The sequence below is a fragment of the Amia ocellicauda genome, chromosome 21 (genome assembly GCF_036373705.1).
Source record: "Amia ocellicauda isolate fAmiCal2 chromosome 21, fAmiCal2.hap1, whole genome shotgun sequence".
Lineage (NCBI taxonomy): Eukaryota > Metazoa > Chordata > Actinopteri > Amiiformes > Amiidae > Amia > Amia ocellicauda.
Window position 1 is genome coordinate 18,883,637 of NC_089870.1, and position 27,934 is coordinate 18,911,570.

A 27,934-nucleotide genomic window follows, 5' to 3' on the forward strand; every position below is an offset into this window, starting at 1 on the left:
GTCAAACACACTTTGGCATCAGCACAGAAAATCACAGGTACAGAAAATGTAACAGATCAAAACACAAAATCCCAGGAAAACGTCTTAAACAAGCAAATACAAAAAAACAAGCAAACGTGCCCAAAATAGTTCATTAGAACATAGATTAAGTCAATGCATATTACATTCAACTTCTTCCATAATTTAGCCTACAAAACAAACACACAAATGACTTAATTGTAGCACATAAAACACAAATTAAAACGTGTTAGTATTGCGCAGCACAGCTTGCATATGCCAGGATAGGGACTAAAGCGCAAAATAATGCATTTGCATTTCTCCAGAAGTGTCGATCCCAGCCTTCAACACCAGAGAGCCTCAAAGCATCGCTGTGCACCTTTTCATGCCGCAAACCAGCCTCCAAAAAGCGACATGTATCCCCTGACTATACATCTTGGTATCGTACATGGCTCACATAGAAAGTCCGCAGCCAATAAGAGAAAGGTGCTTGAGAGTCAATGGGATAGGGTGGCTTGAGGACGCATTAGATACCAAAAAAAAAAACTATAAAAGACTAAGTCCAACAAATGAAAGTGAATCCAACATTAATGTGTCGAAGAAGTGCAGGTGAAGACCTCAGCCAGATGCAGATCTGAATGCAGATCAAGTCGGACAAGTTCTTGCCAGGACAGTTTAGTGTCTGTGGCAATCTGATGCTTTAAATCGACGTTTTCTTTTGCACACAAGAAAGTGAAGTTGATTCATTTTAGGACAAACAACAATGCCTTTGATAGTTTCAGTCTTTTTTATCCTTTTGTCCACGCCAAGTTTGACTTCAGAAGACTTTGAATCCTGTCCTGCTATTTGCGAGTGCTCTGAGTGGAAGACCTATACCATCACCTGCCTTGAGCTAGAAGATATACCTAGATTCCCTTCCAGCACAGAGACGCTGTGAGTATCCTTTAAATATGCATATAACGGGGCTCAACAGGAGGCATGTTGTGTTTTTTTGTTCTTTTATAGAAACGTGTGTTATTGGCATTTAAAGGACGACAGAAAGCAGGGGCGAATTGCGTTACAATTGGGTTTCTGCAATGCAGGTAAGTTTTTAAAAATTGCAAGTAACTATACACCTTTGCATAATCTTACAAATTCAAACAAACAACTTCCTCAACACATTCAGTAATTACTTCTTAAATGCGTGTGTAAAGAAATAATGTCTTAAAGGTACACGAGAACAGCTGAAGAGCTTAGTATTTGTGAATAATGACTAACTACATTATATAAAACAGAAGCACTACTTAAAGCTTTCAGGTCAGTAGTTCAATTCTTCGAAAGTATTTAATAAAATGTGTAAAATGTAAGTTACCTCTTAATTTTGCATTCTAGTACACTGATATTAATGTCTTAAATAGATATCTATCTAGCTAGCTATCTATCTTCTTCATCATAATCATCATCAGCCCATATCACTGCTGGATGAAGGCCTCCTCAAGTTGTTTCCACTTGTTTCGATCAATATCTTCCCTTTGTCAATTGTACCAAGTTTATTATTTCTTCCCATCTTTTTTGTGTTAGTTTTCTAGGTCTTTTTTAATCTCTTTGGATCCATTTGATAGCTTCCAGTGTCCATCTTTGATCTGTTCTTCTTGCAGTGTGTCTGGCCCATTGCCATTTTCATATTTTCACTCACTCGTGATGTCACATATTTGTTTTTTGTTCTTGGATCCATTCATTGATTTTTCTATCTCTTCTTGTGATTCCAAGCATGTTTCTGCAGGTTGTGTAACACTTTTGCGTTGAGTGCCCAGGTTTTAGGGCCATAAGTAAGCACTGGTGGTATACAGTATATGTTATGCTGTATATTGATCAGGCAGTGATGAATCAAATAACGTTACTCTGATGGGAATATGGGTCCTATCTTATCAATAACAGAAAGCACTGTCCTTAAATAGGCTGATAGAAATAGGTAATAAATAATGGACACCAATTAATTGTTTTCCTTATGATTGACCTTATGCACTTCACCTGTGTCGTGCTGTTAATCATATATATATATATACACACACACATTTAACTAGAAATAGAAATAGCCTTAGCCTGTTGTAAAATTGGCTCTTCCAAAACCTGCTAGCATTTGAAACGTAATAACATCAGATTTGGGGACTGATTTAGTTCCCAAAATGGCCAGTATGTACACACATAAACATTGGTAAATTCTACACCATTCTCATATCTCATTAAAAAAATCCTAGTAATTTAAAACATAGTAATGTGTATGAAGAGTATTTATAAGGACGTGATCGGAAACACTTTATAATCAGAGTCATTGTATTAAACAGGCTTGTAGACTTGATACACAGAGAGTCAGACACAAATTCTCAACTCCGATGAGTCCCCCTGCTCTTTAGTTAAACGAGTTAATGGAGGAAATAGCTTTTATTATGTTATCATGTTTTTAAATAACTTGCCAATATAGTGCTTTATAAGAAGGAAATTGGGAAACTCCAAGGAATCCTGTAATGCTGCAAATTAAAGGAGCAGCAAATACAATGAAGAATGTGAAAGCAATTTTACTACTACTACAACAACAACAACATTACTACAGGGCTCATAAATCATTTGTAAAATTGAAAAACATATACAAGCATAAAGCCAAAATAAAAATGAATGAAAAAATTAAGGGTGCATTTTATAATAACAGCTTTGTGTATCATGTGTCTAAAATAACAGTAATAATGAAACAACACTGAAAGGAGCCATATTACTCAACTGCAGGGTCTGTTTACACGAGAAAACTACTCAAATTGTTTTCATTATTGATTCATCTACATATGATTTGTGTGCATTTGCAGGGCAGGATGGGGGGAGTAATGAAACATTATCAGAGTTACATTTCAGGGCTCATGTTTAGGCGTTACTGTAGTAACGTTTTGTTCTTAGATTAGGTTGTATTTCATACAGGTTGTCAGTTTCCTATTAGCATTGTGAAGTTGTCAGGATGAGCTACATTAATAGCAGCCAGTGCTTCTGTTTCACTGAAGTCGTATGTCAGAGTCTAAGTGGAATTTCCTATTGTCAGAAATTACTTACAAGTTCTACAGATCAGATGAAATGGAATTGTTGGAATTGGAATTCCTTAGATTAGAAATATGTATTTAGCTAGATGAGTGAGGGACCAAGTCTCACTTTTCAAATGTCCCCCTGATATTGGGGTGTCAGACTGGGCTGTCCTGGGTTAACCTAAAGGGGGTGTTGCCAAAAGCTTTTACAAGGAAATAAACAATATCAATTAATTGAATATGATCAGAAATAAATATTGTGACTGTTTTATAGACCCTTTCACATCTGTTTTTTAGAATATTAGAATATTTAATACCTGTATGGATCAATGGGAGGAACCATTGCCAGTATTTCAATGGTTCCTCCCATGTAAAGAACAGGTAATAACCAGTTATTTAGGCACGTGACCAACTTAAAGCTTGGTTTGTCTTCACATCTCTATGTAATAAGCACTCTGCTGTGCACTCCAGAAACAACTCTCTGCCATACACAGAGAAAACGGTCCGATTAAACAAATAAAATCATAACCTGACCTCTAATTATTAGCTCTCAAATTTCAATTTAAGGTAAACTTCCTCTTTCTCATCATAGTATAATTAAATCTGTGAATGCTTTTTAAGAAGTATGTCAGGATTTCACATAATTAATTATACTAAGATGAACACAACTTTCAATCAAATTAATTTTGGTCCAGGTATTGGTAATATTGCTAATTGACCACTAGTTCTCAGTAATAGTAAGGATTTTATGCAAATCACAATATACCTATAGAAAATAAAGTAGAACCGTATACATTTGTTGTCCAGTACTTTCTCTCGGTCTCATTCAAACTGCAGTGTGACAGGTAAGAAAAAACACAAGGCTGATTATCTCCTATCTTCCCTCGGAGCATGCAACAATGGAGCTACTTGAGGTATTCATGGTACGTGTTTAATTTACTTAAGAGTTTTTTCCTCCTATTTCGCTTGCACGTTAAAAGCTTCTTTGAGCATCAGAGCAAAATCAAAGAGTCCTGAAGTGAGACTGTTGACACAGTGAGCAAGGGCTACCTGGACATGGTAACTGATTTAGGGGGAGAGGAGAAGGTTCTTCATTTCATGGCCTACTTTCTAATATCTGAAAAAGAATACAGTCTACCCAATTTTTAAAGAGGTGCTTATCTACATCTTTGCTTTATTACTTACTATGGTAGCAACACGTAATATAAATGCATACTTGCATAATGTATTTTATTTAGCACCTTTCCAATACAAAATCCAACACAAAATCATACACAAAATGAATGATGCAGATAAAACATAAATTATGCATAAATATTAAAAATAAGGATTACAAAATATATATTTAGATGTGATTTAACAACAACAATAGTGTTCGAGTCCTTGATCGACTGAAGAAGCTAGTTTGGAGAGGATCATAGTGCCACTTCCTTTGTGACATGATACAATTATTGTGTAGGTGGGGCCAAGGCTATTTAGAGTCTTAGAAGTAAGCAATAAGATCAATCATAATATGATTATAATATGATTATAATCAATTTTCAATTGGTCTGGTAACTAAAGGTGCTCAAATATGCTATATAATATCATGCTTTCTTGACCCACGAAAATAACATTATTTTGAAATAGAGGAATGTAAAAACAAGAGTGGTAATACCTAGACAACTGTGTAATATTTTGAAATGTTTCGCCATAAGTTTTGTATACCTTCTGAAAACACATTGTGCACAAAACCAGACAAACTTACACCAGGTTCGGCATGCAAATAGATTTATATGTTAACAACATAATTGTGAAAATGAATACCATGGCATCTAACTATCTGACTGAGGAGTGCCATGTAGATATTGAATTGGACAGGTCAGAAAAGGATTCCTGGGACACCTGAGGTAACAGAACTCCCAACAGACTCAAATCCATTCACAATAACGAAATTGTGTCCTGTTAGACAGGTACAAAGTAAACCACTTGAGTACTGTACCGGTGAGGCCAATTTAATAATCTAAGTGATACAGCAACATCTTAATGGTTAATTGCATCAAAAGCAGTGCTGAGGTCAAACAGAAAAGATGGAGAGCCAGCAGCCATAAGTTAATCATTTACCAACATCACTAAGGAAGCTGTGCGCAGGTCTAAACCCAGACTGAATCGTTACAAAGAGTGGGTTAGACACTAAATGGGATTAGAGCTGAGGTGCTACCACACATTCAAGAGTTTTTGCCCAAAAAGGTAACTTTCCAGCTGGCCTTTAATTTCATTAATTGCATTGCAGTGTATTGCGTGTTTCATAGTCATGATGTCAGCAGCAACACTTGTGTCTGCGTAGAAAACATGCTGAGATCTGGGCTCTAATACTTTTAAACCCCTGTCCATCTTTGATCTGTCCTTCTCGCAATATGTCCAGACCATTGCTATTTTAACATTTTCATGATGTCACATTTTTGTTTGTCCTCTGATCTTTCATTTCTATTCCTATCTCTTCCTGTTATTCCAAGCAGACATCTTTCCATGCTCCTTTGTGGTGGTGGTGTTTTTGGTTTTGGTGTTAATAAACTAGAATTAAATGTGTACAGAAATATAGGTGCAAATCATAGAGGGTTTTTTTTGTTTTCACACCCAGCTCGCTCGTTGTCCCACATGGTACAGACGCTCCTGGCAATGCAGTGTCGGTGCTACTTGATGCACGAAATCTCATGTTATTTTACCACAGTGCACATTCTTCCCTTCCATCTTTTGAATGTGAACTCGGAGAGTCTCCGCAGCCAGGCGTACCATCAGAGGAAATTATCCAAATCAGCACTCCAATTCAAAATCCAAAGATAAATGTATTATGACCAAAGTCTGTTGTCTTTTTTCTCCAAGTGGTTCCAATTGTTGGGCCCCCAAAAAAAGATAAAACATGTTCTCTCTATAAACCCATATCTGGCAACATATAGAGTATTTAAATCAGTATCAGGTTCTGGTTTCCAAAGATATTATGAAGGATTCTACTCAAAGACTCAATGCTATGTGAATGTATGCATCTATGCCTGACTTACAATGTATAGAATGAAATTGATATATAACAATCAAAACATAATGTAATTTCAGGGGAGTTGTCACTCAGTGGTGTAGCTACAGCAGGGGCAATATTGAGTTAATGACTGATACAGTAACCTACATCAAATGAGTGAGTATTTTTTTAATGATATTTTATATGAGTTTTCAATGTGCTATGTAAGTTTCCATTGCCAAACAATAATTAAACAACATTTTACAGCAGATGTGTATAGTTTATGAATGTGTGTGTGTGTTTGTACAAGGGGTGGGCGGGACTTGTGAACGTGGCTCTGCCCCTGCAGCTGCACTACACAAAAAGTTATTTTAAAGCACGTTTCGATATTATTCTGTACACATTTCTGGTTTCTGTGACAGTATTCATTTTCATTACTTGCAAATATCTATAGTGGGTTTTTTCATTGGTTTCTGCCTCTCCTAAATTTGAGAAAATATGATTGGTCGACAGGTGTTTTAGATTTTTTTACCTTCCCACTTTTTTTTTTTTTAGAAGAAGAAGCCATTCAAAGCAGGGCGGAAACGAGAATAATAAGAAAAGTACTTAACATTCTAGGTATTATTATTATGATTATTATTATGCCAACAATCATTACTGAACTTCTGTTACTGACCTGCTATAAGGTAATTCTGCTCCTTCATTTATTCGGGTTCGGCAGATTCAAAGAGAAGGGCATGTGACTTGTCTTCTCCAGAATCCAGTCACTATTACCTTTCATAGCAGAACAGGGGAGTTTATCAGAACTGAGTGTGAGGGGAGCCAACAGGTGTAGAAACAAAAGACAGAAAACAGGGCAACATTGAAAAAACAAGTACTGTCATATTACTTGATTTCTTAGCAGACTTACAGTTGTTGCAACATATCACATTATTTTTACATTCATACCCATTTATACAGCTGCGCATTTACTGGAGCAATCTAGGTAAAGTACCTTACTCAAGGGTACAACAGCAGTGTCCCCACCTGGGGATTGAGCCCATGTTTACATACAGGTTAGGAAATAGGTAGGGTACATTTGGAAATGGTCTAATAATGATTATTATTCTTGATTTCAATTACATTTCAGTTTCCTGATAATTCTGGGTACAGCTGTTAACATTCCACATTGCTGCTCTCAGTGGACACACCGTATCATCAGGAATATTTTCATAAAGACTTGCTAATAAATGGGTCCTTCCTTAAAAGTAGACGTGAAGTCCTTACAAACAGTTTTTAAATCTTAAAATAAAATGGGCACAATTATGTGATTATGTTGTTTGAGTTGACAGGCCACTTCACTTGAGAAAGTGGAAGGAAACACGAGGCAGAAAAACTACGTTTACATGTTTAAGAGGATATTTTCCAAAATGCATCATGCCTTCTGATCTTTATGTGGGAGGTCTTGAGTGGCATTGGGAGTCATGTAAGTGGATGTCTGTGGATTCTCTTAAATTTCTATCAAAATCAATCTTTTTTTTTTTTATCTAGTGCCTAACCAATCAGACATACTAAAATTACAATCAAAACCTTCCACAGTAATCAAAATAAATACATTAAATCACTAAATCACCCAAATCCCATTTAATTTATAGCAAGTGAGCACTTTCTGAAATGAAAATTTGTCATGACTGCTACGTTTGAACGTGTCCATTTCATACTTAAAGTTTATGTCAAATCCTCAGCAAAACCAAAATATTCATATTTATTACAAAATGCAGGGAAACGCTCTGTTTTGCTGAGGATTTGACATCAACTTTAAGCATGAAATGGACACGTATGTTCAAACAACGGTAATGAAAAGCACTTTTATTTCAGAGAGGGCGCGCAATTAGACCTCAAAGGCCGTCTTTGGCAGACGAGGCTCAGCAAAGAATTGGACAGAATTATCTTAATACAGCAGTATTTAAAATGTTTATTTTGTAAACTCTAAGTCGCCCTACAAAATATAAATAATTGCCGTTTATACATTTCCAAGGGACTACATTTCATGGAGAGCAGCAAACTAAAGCAAATAATGAATAAAGCTCAGCACTTCATCTTTATTGCTATCGACTGAAGGATTTGACACGGACAACCAGGCTGGCTTCTAAAATACCTGTGACGTTGTGTCTTTAATTTCTCCCAAATTCACAGTTATTACGTAACACACATTATGTTGCAAAACCAGCAGACAGTCCTCCCTTAGTTTATCTGCCAGGGCAGCCTTAACTGTTCCAACACGAGAGGCACTGTGTAATTATCTCTAATCTGCCATATTTCTTTCTGCCTGAACTTATAACTGTGAGCTTCCTATGCAGCTAACTGCCTCACGTGTGAAAGGTCATGTTTTGACAATTCTGTTTTAATGCACACATGCAGTCGAGTATATTTGTAGAGGCATTAAATCTGTGTCTAGTTAAGAAGCGGAACAGATTTAACTATTTTTCAGAGACCAGGAACAAATGCTGCTGACTTATTGTACGCAGCCATAGGGACGTTTTTCCATTTCCGTTGAGAGGAATCGCACATTTCTATACGCTTCAGCTTGTTACTGCATTTGACCGCCAAGGGGAGTGCTTTCTTGCTGTTTTTCTTTCTGAGGTCAATTAAAATATGACAAGGTACAGGAGAAGGTAACTTTGCAAAGTGCAGCATATTTTGCATTAACCCGACTGCGTTTCCCTGGGAAAAACAGAGTTGTTGACATGTTCTGCCTTAGTACATCTGTACTAATCTCTAAATAAAAACCTAATTAAGTACGTAGGAGCAAGAGGGGTCACAGGGTTTTAGTTTATTTTCTAAAAACATCTTGGTAAGGTAAGCAACGCAAAGACAGGAATAGAATAATCCAACAACGCTACAGTCGACACACAAAATGCACTGGAATAATGATTCAGCTCATATGTGAAGGGAAATCTCCACAATGCCTTGGATGATAAAATATATATAACTAGTATTATGCTTTAAGAAAAAAGGACACTTTCAAAATATTTCTTTAACCAAACATTCCACAGATATGACTCACTTGTTATACACTGTCTGAAAATAGTTGCCATTTAGCCCAACTTCTTGAGCCTAAAAGCTCCTCCTGCCCTGAGATTCATCTGTTTTGAGTCATCCCTGTAATGTCACTATGGGCTAGATCAGTGCAAACCTTTGCCCTACCTGCCAATCACAAAGTACAAACTGTACCCTGTCGTGTTTTAGTTTATTGTCAGATACCTCTTTCTACTACTTTAATTAAAATACAATAAGGTACAAGTTGGCATCTCAAGATGGCTATCAGTCACAGAGAAATGTGATTCTTCTAGCCTCCACAATATCAAACAGAATGGCCAAAGGTCCATATATAACATACTTTTAAAATGATTATGCACTCATCATTGCACAAAAACTGAATAGTAAATCGTGATCAGATATTTCTGTGAAAGGGCACGTTTGAAAACGTTTTGTTGTTTAGCATGATTTTAGTACATTCATACGAACATATTAATAAAGATTTAGAGAAAACAGGAGTAAAATAAACTACAATTTATGAAAAGGATTAAATAAGCCCTCCCATTGAAACTGTTTGTGTCTGGTGTGCCGACCCCACACAGATCCAGGGATATGTGGCCATAGGTCCACAATTTGAGGTTAAGTAATGATCATGATGTTCTCACAATCTATCAAACATATTCAAAAACTAGATACGAAAACAATAACTTTTAAAGAGTCTCAAAATTACATCCTCTGTGTTCAAAATACACAAAGAAAGCACAACATTAATGTAGTTACTCCCATTAATTACCCTGATTAGAAGCAGTCCAATTATTGAAATAAATACAGAAATTCAATACATCAATAGCTATTTGCAGTTTACAAACATGTACTCTATTTATATAATGGCTGACTTCAATAACTTAAATAATATAGTGTTAATACATCCAAGGAATCTACTATTAGACACCCAATCAATTATGCCACAATTTCATAATTTCATGATTTCAGTCCATACTTAAAATAGTCCTGTTTTATTTAGTTTGTTTTGCTACATAATTAGATTAAATCTCATTCCCTTCGAGAGATCTAATAAGTTTAAAGTATTTTATTTGTTGTGTTTTTAATGCATTTTCAGACTAGAATATTGGCTTTTCTTGTGTGTGTGGCATTTTGCATTTCAAATGGACCCATTTTCAATCTAATTCTTGTTTGTTTTTATAGTTACCTCCCTGTATAATAATTGCCATGGTATGGTTTTCTTACAACAGCTGTGATCCACTCTATATACAGGCCATAATACGTTCTGATTTTTTTAATGTAGAATAAAGTGAAATGCCTGTGGTGGGTGTACAGTAACCGACCTGCTTAATCTCGTGATGTTTATTTTAATTTGTCAAAGCGCACCTCATTTTGGGTTCCACTGGCAAACCCTCAGACCAGCGCCAGTTTGCAGTTCTGAATCGGTCCATTGTTTGAACGAAATATTGTAGTGGGTTTTTGTAAAGCTGCTGTTCAAAATAGGAACATAGCGATAACTTTGACACAGAATTAATTAGTAGTCTACACATGAAACGCCAAATTCGGCCTACATACAGATTCACTAAATCGCAATGTGGAACATTTGTAATGCATGTTGTTTTTTCTATATATTATTAAGTGATGTGTTCTTCTTAAACTAAGCACAGTCCTCCAAAAAAAGATTTTTAACTTTAGCTGAGATCAAAATCTGAAAGAAGTAAATCATAAAAAATATATAAATGTGTTTTATTCACCAAAAGCTTAAAACCTACATGGAAATCTTATAATTTTCATGTGTTGCATCACAAGTACCATACACTCTGGATTATGATTTCTGTCATACTTTATCCTTTCCTGCCATATCATATAGACATCCAGTAGTTATGGATCAGGTTGTATGGTTTTATTAATGGTTTTCCTAACATTAATTATGGTTTCCTTCAGTTAAAAACTCTGCAAGGGCTTGAATCTATCTGACTGCATTAGTCTGTCAATCATTTCATGTATTCACACTATATTACATGTGGCAGTGATAGGTCTACCTAATTAAGATAGTGAAATGTTGTTATATTGTCTTATTATAAGAAAAACTTTTATTTTGGATTGTAACTATATATATATGAAGAAAAAGTGAAATAATTCCTTAAGGAACAATGTAAATAATCTAGACCTCACCGTAAAAACAGTCTGAAGTGTTGTATCACAGATGAAAAATAAACACATTTTGAAACTAATTTTATGGACTCGATTTCTTTCCAACCAGCTAAATCTGTCAGGTCTTCCTGAAGCAAAGCCATTGGTGTGAAGAAAATCAAGTAAAGAGATGCAGGCGCTGTTTGGGTTGGCTGCAGTTTTGGGTCCACTTCAGAGCACATTTCTGTTGCCCTGCGATGTTATAATGACAGGGTCTACAGCATGCACCTCAATTAAACAATTCAATTGAACAGACAAAAAAGAAAATACAAAAGTCAAAGCTTGGTCCAATAAACTATTACAAGAAACAGACAATTTATCAAATGTTGGCTGTGTGAGAACAAGATAATTCTGTTTGGCTATACAAAATGTTATTCATATTTTGGACATAGTAGAGTCTTTTTTTTCCTCTTTCAGTCAACACAACACTAGAGTTTCTCAGTGTTTCTGCGTAGTTAGCTGCCCTTCGTGTGTGTTTGTTTTCCCTCTCAGTGTGCTGTCTTCTTACAGAGAAAAGCAGCTTTCTGCCTCATCTGTAAACCTGTGTTCCCACAGTGCACTCAACACACTAACTGAGCTTTAATGACAATAACATGAAACTTGTATTCTGCAACACAGGGGGAAATGTGATTCTGCATGGAGTACCACTTATTTTTAATGAATACATATCGTGATCAACACAATGTTTAGTGTATGATTCTGTAATGCAGGTCTGTTACATCACTGGAGTGAAATTTGAATAATAAATTAACAATAATTGCTAATTGATAAGGGCATCTGCCAAGAAATGAAAAAAAATAAAAATAATAATAATTGTCTTGTAAACAGGTGGCTGCAGGAGACCCAGCTCACCGCTGTCCACAGCAATGCCTTCGCAAACCTGGTTAACATCTCAAGAATGTAAGTCCATGCCCATTCAACACCAGTCTAAACAATACTGTTTTAACCGAAGCTGGTCAGTGCAGTTAATGTATATTTTAAATGTAATGCAAAATGCCAAAAAATAAGACATCAGATATAGTTTTTTTCCCCAAACATATGAGAAAATTGTAAATGTTTATAATTATGTAAGGAACAATTATTACTATTATTATTATATTAAAATCCTGTGTTACATTAACTGCACTTATAGAGAAGACAGATACTTCCTAATTATGGTTCTATAGCAAAGTATTTCGCAATAATTCCTGTATCACCCTTCCTGACACGGTTCACAGGTGCCAGACACACGGGAAACATTGTAACAGGAAAGTAACATATGAGCTTGAGGTTAAAATAAAATATACATTTCTTTTTCTTTTCTTTTTATAACAAGAGAAGGTACTCATCCAAGTCACACATGAAAAATATTTTTTGCATTCTTCCCACCGTTGGGTTAGATTTCAGCGGTACAGCAGTTTAATACACTGTCTCTTTTCTATCCCGGAGGATGGCTGGTTACACTTATTAGTGTATTGTTGTGCATGTGTTGTGTATGACTTTCCACACAATCGGGCTGCTTGTTATGTCATTATTGTGTTATTGTGTACAGAAAACTAACAGAAGACTACGTACACTTTGAGAAAAGGTTTTTCTCATTGGTTTTGATCACCGCTCGTGAATTGAAGACTCAGAATCTAAACTCCTGACAATATTCCAAATCAGGGTCACTCTGGTCAAAGGCGTCCATGGCAAGATGACATCTCACAATGGCACAGTTATGCTTATAGGCTTGAACTTTCATTGACTCATCCTCAAGCCACAGCCAACTTGATCCTTTCAACCCCTTCCTCCTGCAAAATTGTGCTTCAGTAGATTGCCTCCCTCAGCGCCCGCTAGCTCTCCAGAAAGGAGATTCCTAAAAGATTGCTCTGTTCCAAGTTACAAATTTTTACAAAATTCAGTGAAAATGTTTTTCGAATGCCCTTCTGTTAACAAATTACCCTCTGAATACTTAGAATGGTCGCTAATATTTTCTTCTCCATAACCTTCAATATACCTGTAGAAATCCGTGCTACTTAGCAACAGAACCTGTGCTTCTGATATTGAGTGATGACAAGATTACTCTGTCTAATGGATTCATAAATGTCCTTACTTGACATTTCCCTTTGAGCAGAGAGTAATTGGCAGATGGATGTGTAATGACACATCCATTAAAGATTAATTAAACAACATACGGATTAGGAATGCGAACAAATTATGGAGGGAACAAACAAAAGAACACAAATATATTTCTGAACTAATCTGAACCATTTTTATATTATTATTATTTTGTATTAAATCTTAATCAGTGAACTAATCATTGGGTCATATTTTTTATGACCCAGAAGGTTAACCAGAAACACCAGAGAGTGGTCAAACCAAAACGTACATATATGTACGCATGTACATATACCCCACGCATGTGCATTCTGTGTGGTGTCGTTGTTTTCTCGTTTGCGCTCTGTTTCTCTCTCAGGTCTGGGTTCCTCCCTCGTCACTCATCATTGGTCCGATTGTTTCTCAAGCTGTCCTTTGTCATCCCATCAGAGGAGGCTCCGTGACTACTTCACCACTCCCCTTTTCTCCAGCAGGAGGCTCGTCATTCTGAATGTGTTGTCTGTGATATTCAGAGCATTGTGCGTTTGCTGTCGCTATACCTGCGGGTTATGTTTGTATTGTCTTGTATATCTTATCTGTTTCAATCCTACTGTTACCCAACCCTGTAATAAGCCTGGGGAGGGCGAGGTAGGTAGGTAAGATGCCCCCTGGCTTACATTTACATCACGTAGGGTTTGGTTTGTTTCAAACACTAGGCTAGTCCTTCATGGGGTGCCACAACATGTATTTTTGGCCTAGACTAGGAGGGTGTTGCCTTAGTGGCTTAAATAGGTGAGGGTTTTCTTTATTTCTTTGATTTGGCACCGTGTGTTCGTCCTCCCTTTAGTCCTGGGTGTCTGCTATTTATTGTGTTTTATCCGGTGTATTTGTTATGCTCCGGTCTTAAGTTATTGTTGTCCCAACAATAAATATGTATTATTTTACCGCATTGTCCGTGGCCCCAATCTGTCTCCCCACTGCTCGCTCATCCCACCACCCTTTCCTCAGTCATGTGTGCATGCGCGTCATGTTGTTTGTCCCCCCCCCCCCCACACACACTTTCTAGCCCTGGGTCCTAGAATGGGGCAGGGAGGCTCGTCCAGTAGTACTTTTTCCCATGAATATTCATGTCTACATATGTGGTTGAGTTTTGTGTTGTGCCTTGTTGCATTTCGGTGTGGTTTTATCGGTGACTTGACAGTTTGACAGTGTTGTGTGATATCGTAGTAGTAGTGTTTACAGTAATGGTCATGGTTGTTTCTCGATGCCCCATCGGTAGTGCTGTTAGACCAGTGTCGCCAGGTGGATTTATTTAGTATTTCGGAACACTTCAGTATCTCTGCATCAAGAAGCATTGTTAAGGCAGAGCTTTAACAGTTTGTATTGGCTGGACTTGTGGAAAGACAGGTGCTTGTGTTACCGCCGCTTTTGCCCGATTCGTGTGTCTCTATGGAGACTGCAGCCGCTAAATCCTTTGAAATGGATGAAAGCAACGTGAGGCTAGCACGTCTCCAGATGGAGAAAGAGGAGAGGGCACAGGCCAGACAGCTGGAATATAATTACAAGCTTGAGGTCCGGCGGCTCGAGATTGAGGCTGAGAAGAAGATAAAGATTCGGCAACTCGAGTTGAAGGCTGAGGAGGTGGCCTTGACTCCGGCTGGGCGATCTTCCTCTGGTGTGTTGGTGTCACCTGTTCAGCCATCCGACACCTTTGATGTTAGCAGGAACATTGCCTTGGTTCCTGCTTTCAGAGAGACTGAAGTGGCTTCATATTTTAGTGCACTTGAGCGCATTGCATCTTCTCTTCGTTGGCCCAGGGATGTTTGTCCCATCCTGTTACAATGTAAATTAGTGGGTAAGGCTCAAGAGGTTATTTCAGCCCTTTCTCTTGAAGACAGTTTACATTACGATACTGTAAAGGCCACAGTACTGCAGGCATACGAGCTGGTGCCTGAGGCGTATAGGCAGAAGTTCAGGCACCACAAGAAATGCACAAATAGGTCTTACGTGGAGTTTGCTTGTGAGAAGGAGACTTTATTTGACAGGTGGTGCACAGCGAGTAAGGCTACTTATTGTGTTACACTTTGGGAGTTAATTTTGTTGGAGGAATTTAAGAATTGTCTCCCCAGGCGCTTGGTAGTTTATATAAATTTAGCAAAAAGTGGCTTCACTGTCGGAGGCAGCTGTGCTTGCGGATGAGTTTGCATAAACCCATAAAACTGTATTTCTAGCGTTACATACCAAGAACAGGAGCGGAGTGATTCCTCCTACATCACATCCTAGTTGTTCTCCGGTGTAGACTCAAAGCTTGAAAGAGGAGCGGTCCTGCTTTTATTGCCATAGAGTAGAACACGTGATTGCTGATAGTATTACACTGAACTGGAAACAGTCCCCGCCTCTGAGCAAACCAACGAAAGGCGTTGGCTTGATTAAAATGGTGGAATAACGTGTAGTGAAAGCACATTCTAGCCCTGGTTGTGTTCCGGTTTCCCTCGATCACACATATGAGCCATTCACATTTCAGGGATTAATTTTGTTGACCAGTGACTCAGCAGACCAACAACAAATCCGAATTTTATGAGACACTGATGCTGCACAGTCTCTGATTCTCTCTGCTGCATTGTCTTGGTCTGATCAGTCTTACTGCGGTACGAGTGTACTTATACAGGGCATAGAAATGGGTTGTGTGCCAGTCCCCCTACACCAAGTCCACATAATCTGTGACTTAGTAAGTGGCTACTTCAGAGTAGGTGTGCAGCCTCGGCTCCCATTCAATGGTGTGTCCATGATCTTGGGAAATGATATAACGGGTGGCTGAGTGATGCCGGTATTGGAGGTATTGGATACTCCTGACAGGCATTTGTGTTCAGATGCCTTAGCGGTGGATTTTCCCAAAGTGTTCCCCGCTTGCGTGGTTACGCGTGCTCAGTCTCGCCGATGGGGAAGTGAGATTGGTTTAGCTGACACAGTGCTCATCCCAGTGTTCACCAGTGAATGTGTCCAGTTTTTCCCTCTTGTGCCTTCTGTGTGTCTGGACACAGGGAGTGTAATAGTGGGCCAATAGTACTTGCGAGGTAAGGTTGCCAGTTTCTCGTGATACTCTTATAGCCGCTCCGACAAATGATGCTAGCCTTGCCAAATGTTTTTCCATTGTCACTAATCAGAAAGATGCTAACACTGAGAAAGTAGCATACTTTCTGGAAAGTGAACTTTTGATGGGTAGGTGGATTTCCCGTGCTGGTACAGACACTGACCGGAGTACTGTTTCAGATGATCTTGATCACCGTCTGTTATTTTTCACGCAAATTGAATAGCTGTCAGTCCCGTTACTGCACAATTGAATAGGAGACTCTTGCATTATTGCTCGCCATAAAGCATTTTGAAGTGTGTTGGCTCTAGTGTTCTCCCAGTCGTGGTGTTCACAGATCACAGACCGCCAGATGCATTGGGCATTAATGGTGCAGGGTTATAATCTGGTGATATGCCATAAGAAGGGATCTGAGAATGTGTTGGCAGACACCCTCTCGTGCTTAAAATTGTCTTGAATGTGTTATGTTTATGCATTCTTTGCTATAAAAATAAAAATAAAACAATGTGGCAGTTTTTTGTCTTTTTTTTCCTGTGACACATACCGAAAGAGTATATGTTTTTTTTTTTGTTAATGGGAATGTTTGTGGCAAAACCCTCACGGGTTTGCTCTTGATGCGTGGGAGTGTTACAACCCCTACGTAACAATATACAAGGAACACAACAGTTGGAGTTGTGATGCTCTATAGCTTACAAAACTGCAGTTAAGATGACCAACGAAAAACTGGAAACATTACCATCATTTTACAAAACTTAAACAGTTGAATGATGAAGAATTACTTCATAATGTGTTATTTCAATCGCCTATTCATGCTGCATACATGACAATAAAAATGTTAACTTTGATGGTGTACAATAAAAAAAAAAAAGACTTACAAAATATATATGTTGTAACTGAATTATTGAATGCTTTCTTTTTGTCACAGACATATATCGGTGGATGTAACATTGAAGAGATTGGAGAGACATGCATTTTTCGGTTTAATGAAAATGACCCACATGTGAGTAATTTGGAACTGAGACGTTGTTGCTTTGTGTGTGTGTAAAATTATGGCATTTTTGTGTGGTGTTGATTGTAATTTGTACATGTGAGCTGATATGTGTTTAGTTTACATTATAAAACTTAAAACAGTATTACAAACACACAATTTGTAGAAAACTATATTAAAAGATAAATCAAGTATTATTGTTACTGAAGCTAAAGAGGTGGAATGTTTTATTTCTAGAGAACTACAGTAGATTAAAACATGTTTAAATGTTGCTGTTACACACAGACCAAGAATTTACAGAATGATAATTTAATGTTTATGACAATCGAGTGATTTAAATCCTTTTCTAAAGTAATCGTACCCCAATTTGCCTTTTTATAACACGGTTTTAGAAAGAAAGAAAACAGGTTGCCCAGATCAGATGTATCCCCTACTCAGATGCATAAACAATACATTCAATGTCTGAATAGCACTCTCTGTTCAGGATAAATACACCACGATGATCTGTAGCAATCCTGCTCCATTTCAGAGTATCTGTAAACTCTGAACCTCCATGCGGGTCGGCACACTGTCCCTATCAACATCCAGTGGAACTATTCACGAAAACGCAAGATCGTTTTATTTAGGTTGGACCCCGCAGCCCCTTTCAAGCGCTGATTGCCTCGGTCTGTGCCATACCACAAATAATGATATTTTTCTCAGTTTTCTTTTAAGGGTCAGACAGAAATTAATATTATGCTTCCTGTCAGCTGCTTGTGGTCAGGAGCCGGTGTTATGGCAACACAAGTCTAAACTCAGGATATTTCAGCTGAGATTTGCGGTCGTGTGGCCCCCGGGGGACGAGCAGGTTGCTGGTAGCTGTATGTGGTTACAAGTGTGTGTGTGATTGAGGTCCAGTTTGTCAACACCACCGGGATTAGAACATTCGGATACAGGAAAAAGATTAGAATAACAACGCAAAACCAATTCACCCTGTTCCCGTCTTTACTAATTCAGATCGATGTTAACATGAAAAGTTCATTATGAGGCTCGGAGACAGATTTTTTTTACTGCTTAGAATATTCTGGATGCATTGATGACTGGGTTGCCAAAAGCAGTAATCTTTCTGCATGCTTTTTTAACTTTCGAGTTAAGAAAAATACTTTGACATGTAAAAATAACTGTTCACTGACACGCTTATCTCAAGACAAAAGTTTTTCTAGAGTCCTGTAATTTTCTAGTATATATGTATGGATGGAAGGAGTGGCGAGACCAGCCTCGAGGCCAAATTTTGAGGTCTCAGTATTGGTCTCATTCTAGACACCTTGGGTCTCGGTCTCAGACAAGATTTTATTTGCTGTCACTACATTTCAATCGCTGCCGTCACGGCCATGAACCGTGATTCCCGGTACCCTGGGAAATGCCACCTGGGCCAAAACTGTAAATGCAAAATGACCTTGTCCTACAATACTGGATATATATATATATGTGTACAGGAACTAGAAAGTCACCCTTGGGAGGACACCCTTGGGCTAATGTTTTCCATACATTTTTGTCTTTCAGAGAAATACGCAACACAAAGAGCTTGTCATATATCGACCCTGAGGCTTTCAAGAACCTACCAAATTTGAAGTATTTGTGAGCAATATTTTATTTTCTTGGGAAGAGGATTTGATAATTTTATCAATAGTATCATAGTGCTAAGCACTGGTTAATTTAACAACCTTTAGCAATTGAAGAATTGCATGTTCTTGTTCTTATGTATCTAGAATGTATTAAAAATTGATTGTTCATTTCAATGTATCAGTTTATTTCTTAGTAAAAGACTGTAGACTGAATTCTATTTTTTTAAACCCTACATGAGCTAAGTACTCATAGCTCCGGTGGTTTTCATTTCAGGGGGATATTCAACACAGGCCTGAGAGTGTTCCCCGACTTCACCAAGATCCATTCTTCTGATATGAACTTCATACTGTAAGCTCGATTTGCCAGGTCCTTCTCCGCCATCTGTTCCCTACATTAGCACAGGGCCCAGTTAACAATCTGGTGTGTCTTAAAACATGTAATTGAAAGTAAATGCACTGAGATTCGTCACATGGAAATTTACCAAATCTACTTGTGAAAGATGAGCTCAGCCGAAGGAGAACGTAATCTAAAGCAACAAAGGAAAAAAAATAGAAGATATTCAACACCATCTTTCTCTTTCCTGTTATTGAGCAAGACTTCAGTGCTCTAAAAAGACACGTTTTGGTGTCGGAAGAGTCTGCCTTTTATGGAGGCTGTATTTGAGATAAATATATTTTTTCTTTGCTATACAGTGAAATTGCTGATCATCCCTATATAACATCAGTTCCTGCCAACTCTTTCCACGGTATAGCCAATGCCTCATTAACAGTGTAAGTATGTTTCCCAGGTTTTGACAGCTTGTATTTAATAGAAAAATGACTATCCTGACCTGTTTACTGGGGGAATCGGCCTTTCTTGAAATTCAATAAATTGGCAAGCATCGTTTTTTCCTGAAATCTGTAGATGACTCCGTTCAGGTCATGTGTCACTCCTGCAACTCACTTGATTGGTCCATTAATTAAACACCATGTTCCCGACAAAATCACATCTACGTCTACGATTTCATATCCCACAGTTCGATGTCAAAACCCCCAGTGGACAATAAACTGATAAGATATGATGCGATAGATTGTATTATAGCATTACGCAGGCTTGGATATGGGACAGCTGTTGTATAATGAATTATAAATTAATTAAGCATGTTTGCTTTCCAGGATGCTGTACAGTAATGGGTTCACCGAAGTTCAACAATACGCCTTCAATGAAACGAACCTGAATGCTGTGTAAGTTGCCGTACAAAAACAAGTGTGAAGCTCACATGAGACTGTGGTCTGAATCCAGTTTGAGTGGGTGTCAGCAACATGCATTGCAGTTGGTTTTATGAGGACAAGGAGGCAGAAGTGAAGGTTTAGTCATAAGTGATCAGAGTAGCAATACAGTGAATTGGGTTCACTGGTGTTTCTGTTGTTTTTTGCTCTGCTGAAATATGCTGGACATTTAGAGCAACCAAAGTCCTCGGTTACCGTCTCGAATGTTCATATTCTCACGAGGCACAATGTGAGACAGGGTGATGGCAGTAACATGTTGGAGAGGGAACTCCAACCCTCCTAGAGCAACATGACACATCGTCCAGGTTTGTTACCTCCGTTTTATTTTTTCCTTTTGCGAAAGATTCTTCTGAACGTTTCCTGTCAGGATATGAAATATTAATTCTGTCTGCCCTTTTATCTAACCCTGCCGTCCTAAAGGAGATATAATTAAGCAATACTGCAGTCTTTGTTGTGAGTTGTACCACACCAGTGTTTGTGTTGGCAAGGCGATACTCAGTGCAAAAGCTGATCTCCATGTACTTAAACCAAGATAAACACTCCCCCTTTCAGTTTATTATTACAATTAGATTTAGGGATTTTAAGGTATGTATTTTAAAGGAGCAACATATTTTAGAAGTGCCTGCTATGATATTTAGCTACTAATTTAAAATAACATGAAAATACAGTTTCATCCAAAATATTCATAAAAATAAATCAATAATTTAAAAAGTTGAAATATACTTTTATGATTTGAAAAAAAAGAGCATTTTACATATTCCTTCGAGTCTTTGAAAGAAGTAGACCATACCACAACTACAGAATAAAGACTTTCCTTTTAATGCTAATATCGAAAATGCTGCATGTCATACAATTGTCGTCTCAAATGTGTACCTTAATCTAAGAAGGGTCTCAGACTGCGAATCAATGGAGAATAAGTAAAATTATACTTATTTTTTAAGACAGGTAAGCATAGTAGAGAGTTGAAATATTGTTCAAGATCTCTCTCGCAGTATCTCAACAAGTTTATATGAAGAGGATTTTATGATAGACTGTCCAAGGAATCTTAAAACAACTCAAATCAGGATTGATGTGAAATCCAAATGTAACAAATAAAAGAGATCTAGTACATCATCATTTACATGATGTAAACTGTTCTCCACAGGTACCTTCACAGGAACCGACACTTGGCCAGAATTGATGAGAAGGTGTTTGCCGGGGTGCTCAGTGGACCCATTTATCTGTAAGTATTTTGGCATCACAAACTGTTTTCCTCTGTCATTCTAAGTGCCTTCTGGGATAAATTATATCTTTGAAATCCAACATAATCCTTCTATATAGTAGCAACACTGGTGTACAGCCATTGTCTAGGGAGAATGTTGTAAAACCGAGAACTTTATTTAATGTTACACATGGCTCAGCAACTAAATGCTTGATCTAAGAATTCATTCAGTGTGTCCTTGAAAGAAAAAAAATATGAATACCACATTCAAGTACTTTATTTCTTCTTTTTGCAAATATTGGGATTCTCAGATGGATCTCAGGGACTGGAGCTGTAGGATGGCTTGAAAAGTGAAAAACACTGTCCTGCTGAGAGTGAACATAGCTGATGACAGCTGTGCACCAAACACTAAGGAGAAGTAATTCTCCACATTCCTGCAGTAATACGTGTGAAATACTTCCTCTGAAGATGACATAACCATCTCCAAGCCAACGTTTTGGATGAGGTTCATTCATATTGAATGCTGCATTTCGTTATCGCTGCTGTGAATGCATCACTTTCCTACTGTTAAGAGCTTAAGCTGAAATATTATACTATACTATGCTATGTATTTCTGTTTAAATCATACTGCTGTAATGGCTCCACGATCAAGTGTTACTAAGTCCTTTCATGAACATGTTGAAATCGAGTCACAGCGATGATGTAACTGGCTATATATTCCAAAATGACAAAATCAGACATTCGCAGCTGAAGCATTTTCACATGTATTGCACAATTTCCCAGGAGGAAAAAGAATTAGTAACTGATCTGTTGGCCACTGCTTTCAACTCAGAAATACTTATTGTTTGGCACAGACTGCAATGAAAAACAATTTGTATCTGCATATGAATCATTATATAAGAACTAGGTTGAAAATGTTATCTTATTGTTCCTGTACTAAAAGGAGAATACTGAGTGGTTGCCAATACAAACAGAATACGTAGTCAAAACCTCTCTCTAAGATTTTAAAATAAAAGCATATATTCAGTGCCTATAGAAAGTGTACACCCCCTTGATTTTTCTCATTTATTGTTGTGTCAGTGCCTTTTCCAACACACCAACATGCCACACTTTTCAGGGGGAAATAGTTTTTATTGTGAAACAGAAGTATACAGGTGTACACCAGCTTCCGTTCAGAAGATCTGTATGTAAATCATTTTTAGCGTAAGTTGGAAACGCACTACTTGCTGTTTACGTATCAAACACAACATTTCCGTAACGCGGGGAATGCATTTTAATTACAGGCTATAAGGTAATAAAAAGGTGAACAATTTGAAAGAGGGTATAGACTTTCTATAGGCAGTGGATATAGAAATATCCATCTCTCTCCCTCCCTATATTTATGTATATCAAAGCTGTATATGTGTCGAGACAACTATAAACCAATCAACCTTTATTTGGTATAGGGCACTTCGTAGAGTTGCCACAGAGCACTTTACGCATTGAATCAACACAATCAGTTAATCAGAAACAGAATCAATTAATGCAAAAAGTAGACTAAACCGTAAGGCACTGAGAAGAGAAAACCAGAAACTCCTACAGGAGGACAAACATGAGAAAATAAATCTCTTGGGGTCCACAGCTTAAGGTCTAGGCCTGATGCTACATATGTAGATATAGATATATAAAATAACAGCAGTCCAGGGATTGTTAAACTGTTACAACACATACGATATCTCTGGTATCCACTCAAATCTAATAGAAATAATATTTCTGTAGGTGTGCAGGACAGGTTCCAAAAAACATCCATTCAGCTTTTAAAATACAACCTCTCTAGCTGTCGCATTACCTTTTTTGTTCCCCAGCGATGTCTCTGAGACGAGGGTGACCTCCTTACCAACAAGAGGCCTGGAAACCCTCAGGGACCTCAGGGCAGACAAAACATGGACTCTCAAGAAACTCCCACCAATCAAGACATTCCAGTATCTAATGCGCGCAGTTTTCACCTACCCAAGCCACTGCTGCGCGTTCAAGAATATGAAGAAAAAGAGAGGGTAAGAACAGGGCCTTATTTCTCACGGTTATTTTTTTTTTTCAACTCTCATGCAGCATCAAGTACACGGCTTTGTAGAAGGACTCAAAATGCTGAATAATTAACTCAAAATGTCTGAAATGCACTGAGGATATTTCAGAAAAGCTTATTTTTTTTGATCGTCAGCTGGGTCCACTTGGTGCTTGAAAGGCACAATATAAAAAGGCCTGAAAAGGCCACAATATAAAAGCTTCAACATGCAGGGAAAAGTATGCTGGATGCTTGGCACATTTCCACATAAGAGAGCTATCTCGTCAGAATTAGTGGCATCCTGATAATTAGCTATTTAAACAAGCTTTTTCTGTTCTCACTGGATACAAATTAGCTCAGATTTTTTTGTTTTTGAGATCCTGCCACTGAAACACTATCATGTATTTTTTTTTTTTTTTTTTTTTTTACGAGGATTTAAGATGCATGGTACATAGTAAAACTAATTCACAAAAATCCTTAAAGATTGTGTGCAGACTATCTTGTAATACTCATATATTATATACAGACGTGCTCAAATTTGTTGGTACCCTTACAGCTCATTGAAATAATGCTTCATTCCTCCTGAAAAGTGATGGAATTAAAAGCTAATGCATCATGTATACTTGCATGCCTTTGGCATGTTATAGAATAAAGCAAAGAAGCTGTGAAGAGAGATCAATTATTGCTCATTCTACAAAGATATTCTAAAATGGCCTGGACACATTTGTTGGTACCCCTTAGAAAAAATAATAAATAATTGGATCATAGTGATATTCCACACTAATTAGTTTCTTTAATTAGTATCACACGTCTCCAATCTTGTAATCAGTCATTCAGTCCATTTAAGTGGAGGAAAGTAGTCGCTGTGCCGTTTGATATCATTGTGTCACCACACTGAACATGGACCAGAGAAAGCAAAGGAGTTGTCTGAGGAGATCAGAAAGAAAATAATAGACAAGCATGGTAAATGCAAAGGCTATAAGACCATCTCCAAGAAGCTCGATGTTCCTGTGACAACAGTTGCAAATATTATTAAGAAGTTCAAGGTCCATGGAACTGTAGTCAACCTCCCTGGGTGCGGCCACAAGAGGAAAATCAACCCCAGATTGAACAGAAGGACAGTACGAATGGCAAAAAAAGAGCCAAGGATAACTGCCAAAGAGATACAAGCTGAACTCCAAGGTGAAGGTATGTCAGTTTCTGATCGCACCATCCGTCACTTTTTGAGCGAAAGTGGCCTCCATGGAAGAAGACCCAGGAGGACTCCACTTTTGAAAGAAAAACATATATAAAACAGACTGGATATTGACAAGCCACAATCCTTCTGGGAGAATGTCCTTTGGACAGATGAGTCAAAACTGGAGCTTTGAGGCAAGTCACATCAGCTCTATGTTCACAGACGAAAAAATGAAGCTTTCAAAGGAAAGAACACCATACCTACAGTGAAACAGAGATGGCTTAGTTATGTTTTGGGGTTGCTTTGCTGTGCCTGGCACAGTGTGCCTTGAATCTGTGCAGGACACAATGAAATCTCAAGACTATCAAGGCATTCTGGAGCGAACAGGATAATGACCCAAAACACACAGCTTAAAGTACCCTAGAATGGATAAGAACAAAACATTGGACTGTTCTGAAGTGGCCTTCTATGAGTCCTGATCTAAATCCTATTGAACATCTATGGAAAGAGCTGAAACTTGCAGTCTGGAGAAGACACCCATCAAACCTGAGACAGCTGGAGCAGTTTGCTCAGGAAGAGGGGGCCAAACTACCTGTTACTGCTACAGAAGTCTCATTGAAAGCTACAGAAAACATTTGATTGCAGTGATTGCCTCTAAAGGTTGTGCAACAAAATATTAGGTTGAGGGTCCCATCATTTTAGTCCATGCCATTTTCATTTGTTTTATAATTTAAAATATTATGCTGAAAAACAAAATCAAGAGCAAAGTCTGATTTCTGTTCAATATGGAATAAACAATGGTGGATGCCAATTTTGTCAGTTTCAAGTTATTTCAGAGGAAATTGTTGCATTCTTTGTTTTTTGTGGAGGGGTACCAACAAATTTGAGCACATCTGTATACATGTATATACTGTATTCAATGAAAGTGTGATACAGAGGCCATAGTTCCATGTACAATAGCTAAATGTATATACTTCACATTCCCCTCAGGCTTCTGGAGGACCTTATATGCAACCTAAACAATTTCACTGAATTCCGACAAAAGAGGTCAGTCAGAGCGTTCAAAGTCCCCTCTCACGTTGACTACACCAAGGAAGAAACGGACCCCGGAGACGCTATATTCAACGAAAACGCGGAGCTCGGAGACTTTCACAGCAACTTGCACTACTATGTTTTCTTTGAAGGAAAACCCAGCAATGATGTCGGGTTCGGCGAGACTCTCAAGAACCCCCAGGAGGATATTTATCAGGATTTCGAGAGTGTTTACGACTACACTGTCTGCAAGGACAACGAAGAGATCACCTGCTCCCCCGAACCCGACGAGTTCAACCCCTGCGAAGACATCATGGGATACAACTTCCTGAGAGTCACCGTGTGGTTCGTCAGCCTGTTGGCCATTCTCGGGAACTTATTCGTGCTGCTGATCCTGCTCACCAGCCACTACAAGCTCACCGTCCCGCGCTTTCTCATGTGCAACTTGGCTTTTGCGGACCTGTGCATGGGGATATATCTCTTACTGATCGCGTCGGTCGACATCCACACCAGGCTCGAGTACTACAACCATGCGATTGACTGGCAGACCGGGCCAGGGTGCAAGCTAGCAGGCTTCTTCACCGTGTTTGCGAGCGAGCTCTCTGTCTACACCCTGACGGTCATCACCCTGGAGCGCTGGTATGCCATCACCTTCGCAATGCAGCTGGACAAAAAGATGCGTCTCTTCCACGCCTCGGTGATCATGCTGGGGGGGTGGATCTTCTGCTTCCTCCTTGCTCTGTTGCCTCTGATCGGCGTCAGCAGCTACCAAAAGGTCAGCATCTGCTTGCCAATGGACATCCACACCACCGTGGCCCAGGTCTATATTATCTCGGTTCTGATCATGAACATCCTGGCCTTCGTCGTCATCTGCGCCTGCTACGTTAAGATCTACCTGACCGTCCGAAACCCGCACTACCACTCCGGGAGCAAAGACACCGTGATCGCCAAGAGGATGGCCATTCTCATCTTCACCGATTTTATCTGCATGGCGCCCATTTCCTTCTATGCCATGTCTGCCGCGCTGAACAAGCCCCTGATCACGGTGTCCAACTCCAAGATCTTGCTGGTCCTCTTCCATCCGCTCAACTCCTGCGCAAACCCTTTTCTCTACGCCATCTTCACAAAGGCCTTCCGAGGGGATGTCTTCATCCTGCTGAGCAAGATTGGCTTCTGTAAAAGGCAAGCAAAGCTCTACAGAGGGCAGGCGATATCAAATAAACGCAGCGCTAGCAACAGCAAGCAGGGGAGCGAGGGGATGGCACAGATATTCCTCAATTTAAATGACTTTTCAAACCATACAGTGGCTACTGAAGAGCCTCCACTGTTGCTAAATCAACAAAAATGTCCAGAAGACAACAGGCAACAAGACTAACATCCATGCATGCGTTAGACATCCATTGGGTTATTTTGCAGCCGTCAATGTTATTGTTTCACAGTCGATTAAGTAGGTTAGATCATAGCAACTCGTTGTTTATCCTTTCTGTTCCGTGTGCAAAGGAAAAACAGAGTGCATTACAAATCTGGACCCCAACAGATAAGAAAGGAATTTATGTTTTAAGACTGGTGAAAAAAAAAATGTAAAGATTTTTATGTGGGTTTGTCAGAATACAAAGGTAACTGGAAACTGTGTTAATACATTACAGTAAAAATGTACTGCAAGCCAGGATTGTGTACTGCACTTCTACTGTACGTCTGTGTAGGCTTTTGTATGGAAAAGTTGCATTTCATGTGGTTTGTTTCAATTAAAAGACATCCAGAATATTTTTTATTTGACCTGCAGACAGAGCAGACAAGACTTACTTAAATGTCACACCACTCTCACACATGTATATGTAAAATGTGTAGGCATATATGGAGAAGAGGTATTTCCACAGTTCCTGAATTGAAAACTAATCAGAATAATATTGGAAACCCTTTCAGGGATGAGTTATAAGTCTGTCAGACACCCCGCGTATTTGTACAATTGCTCTACTGAACTTTGAGACTTCCCACTATTTATTTGAACTTCAATTACGTGTCCTATTGTTGACTGTGTTCCAAGCCAAGGGCATTTTCAATAAAAAGTACAAGGTCTGTGTTCAGAATTATTCTATTCTGCTGTTTTAATAAATGTAGTTTAATTAAATCCTCTTAGTGATTTACATAATATAGCCTACTAAATGTTATTCTCTCTCTCTCTCTCGTACTGGAATGAATAAATGTTATTCTCGCTCTCTCTAATAAATA

At 38.4% G+C, this 27,934-nt stretch overlaps 1 protein-coding gene across 1 annotated transcript; it reads left to right on the plus strand.

The window, feature by feature from the left end:
• Positions 1 to 552: 552 nt before the first annotated feature.
• On the plus strand, positions 553 to 27,781 carry tshr (thyroid stimulating hormone receptor). Its single transcript, XM_066694556.1, has 10 exons — positions 553 to 930; positions 12,076 to 12,147; positions 17,319 to 17,393; positions 18,924 to 18,998; positions 19,260 to 19,334; positions 19,679 to 19,756; positions 20,141 to 20,209; positions 21,399 to 21,476; positions 23,300 to 23,488; positions 25,664 to 27,781. Exons 1-10 carry the CDS (start codon positions 761 to 763, stop codon positions 27,078 to 27,080), a joined length of 2,298 nt encoding a protein of 765 aa, XP_066550653.1. The 5' UTR covers positions 553 to 760; the 3' UTR covers positions 27,081 to 27,781.
• Positions 27,782 to 27,934: the final 153 nt, after the last annotated feature.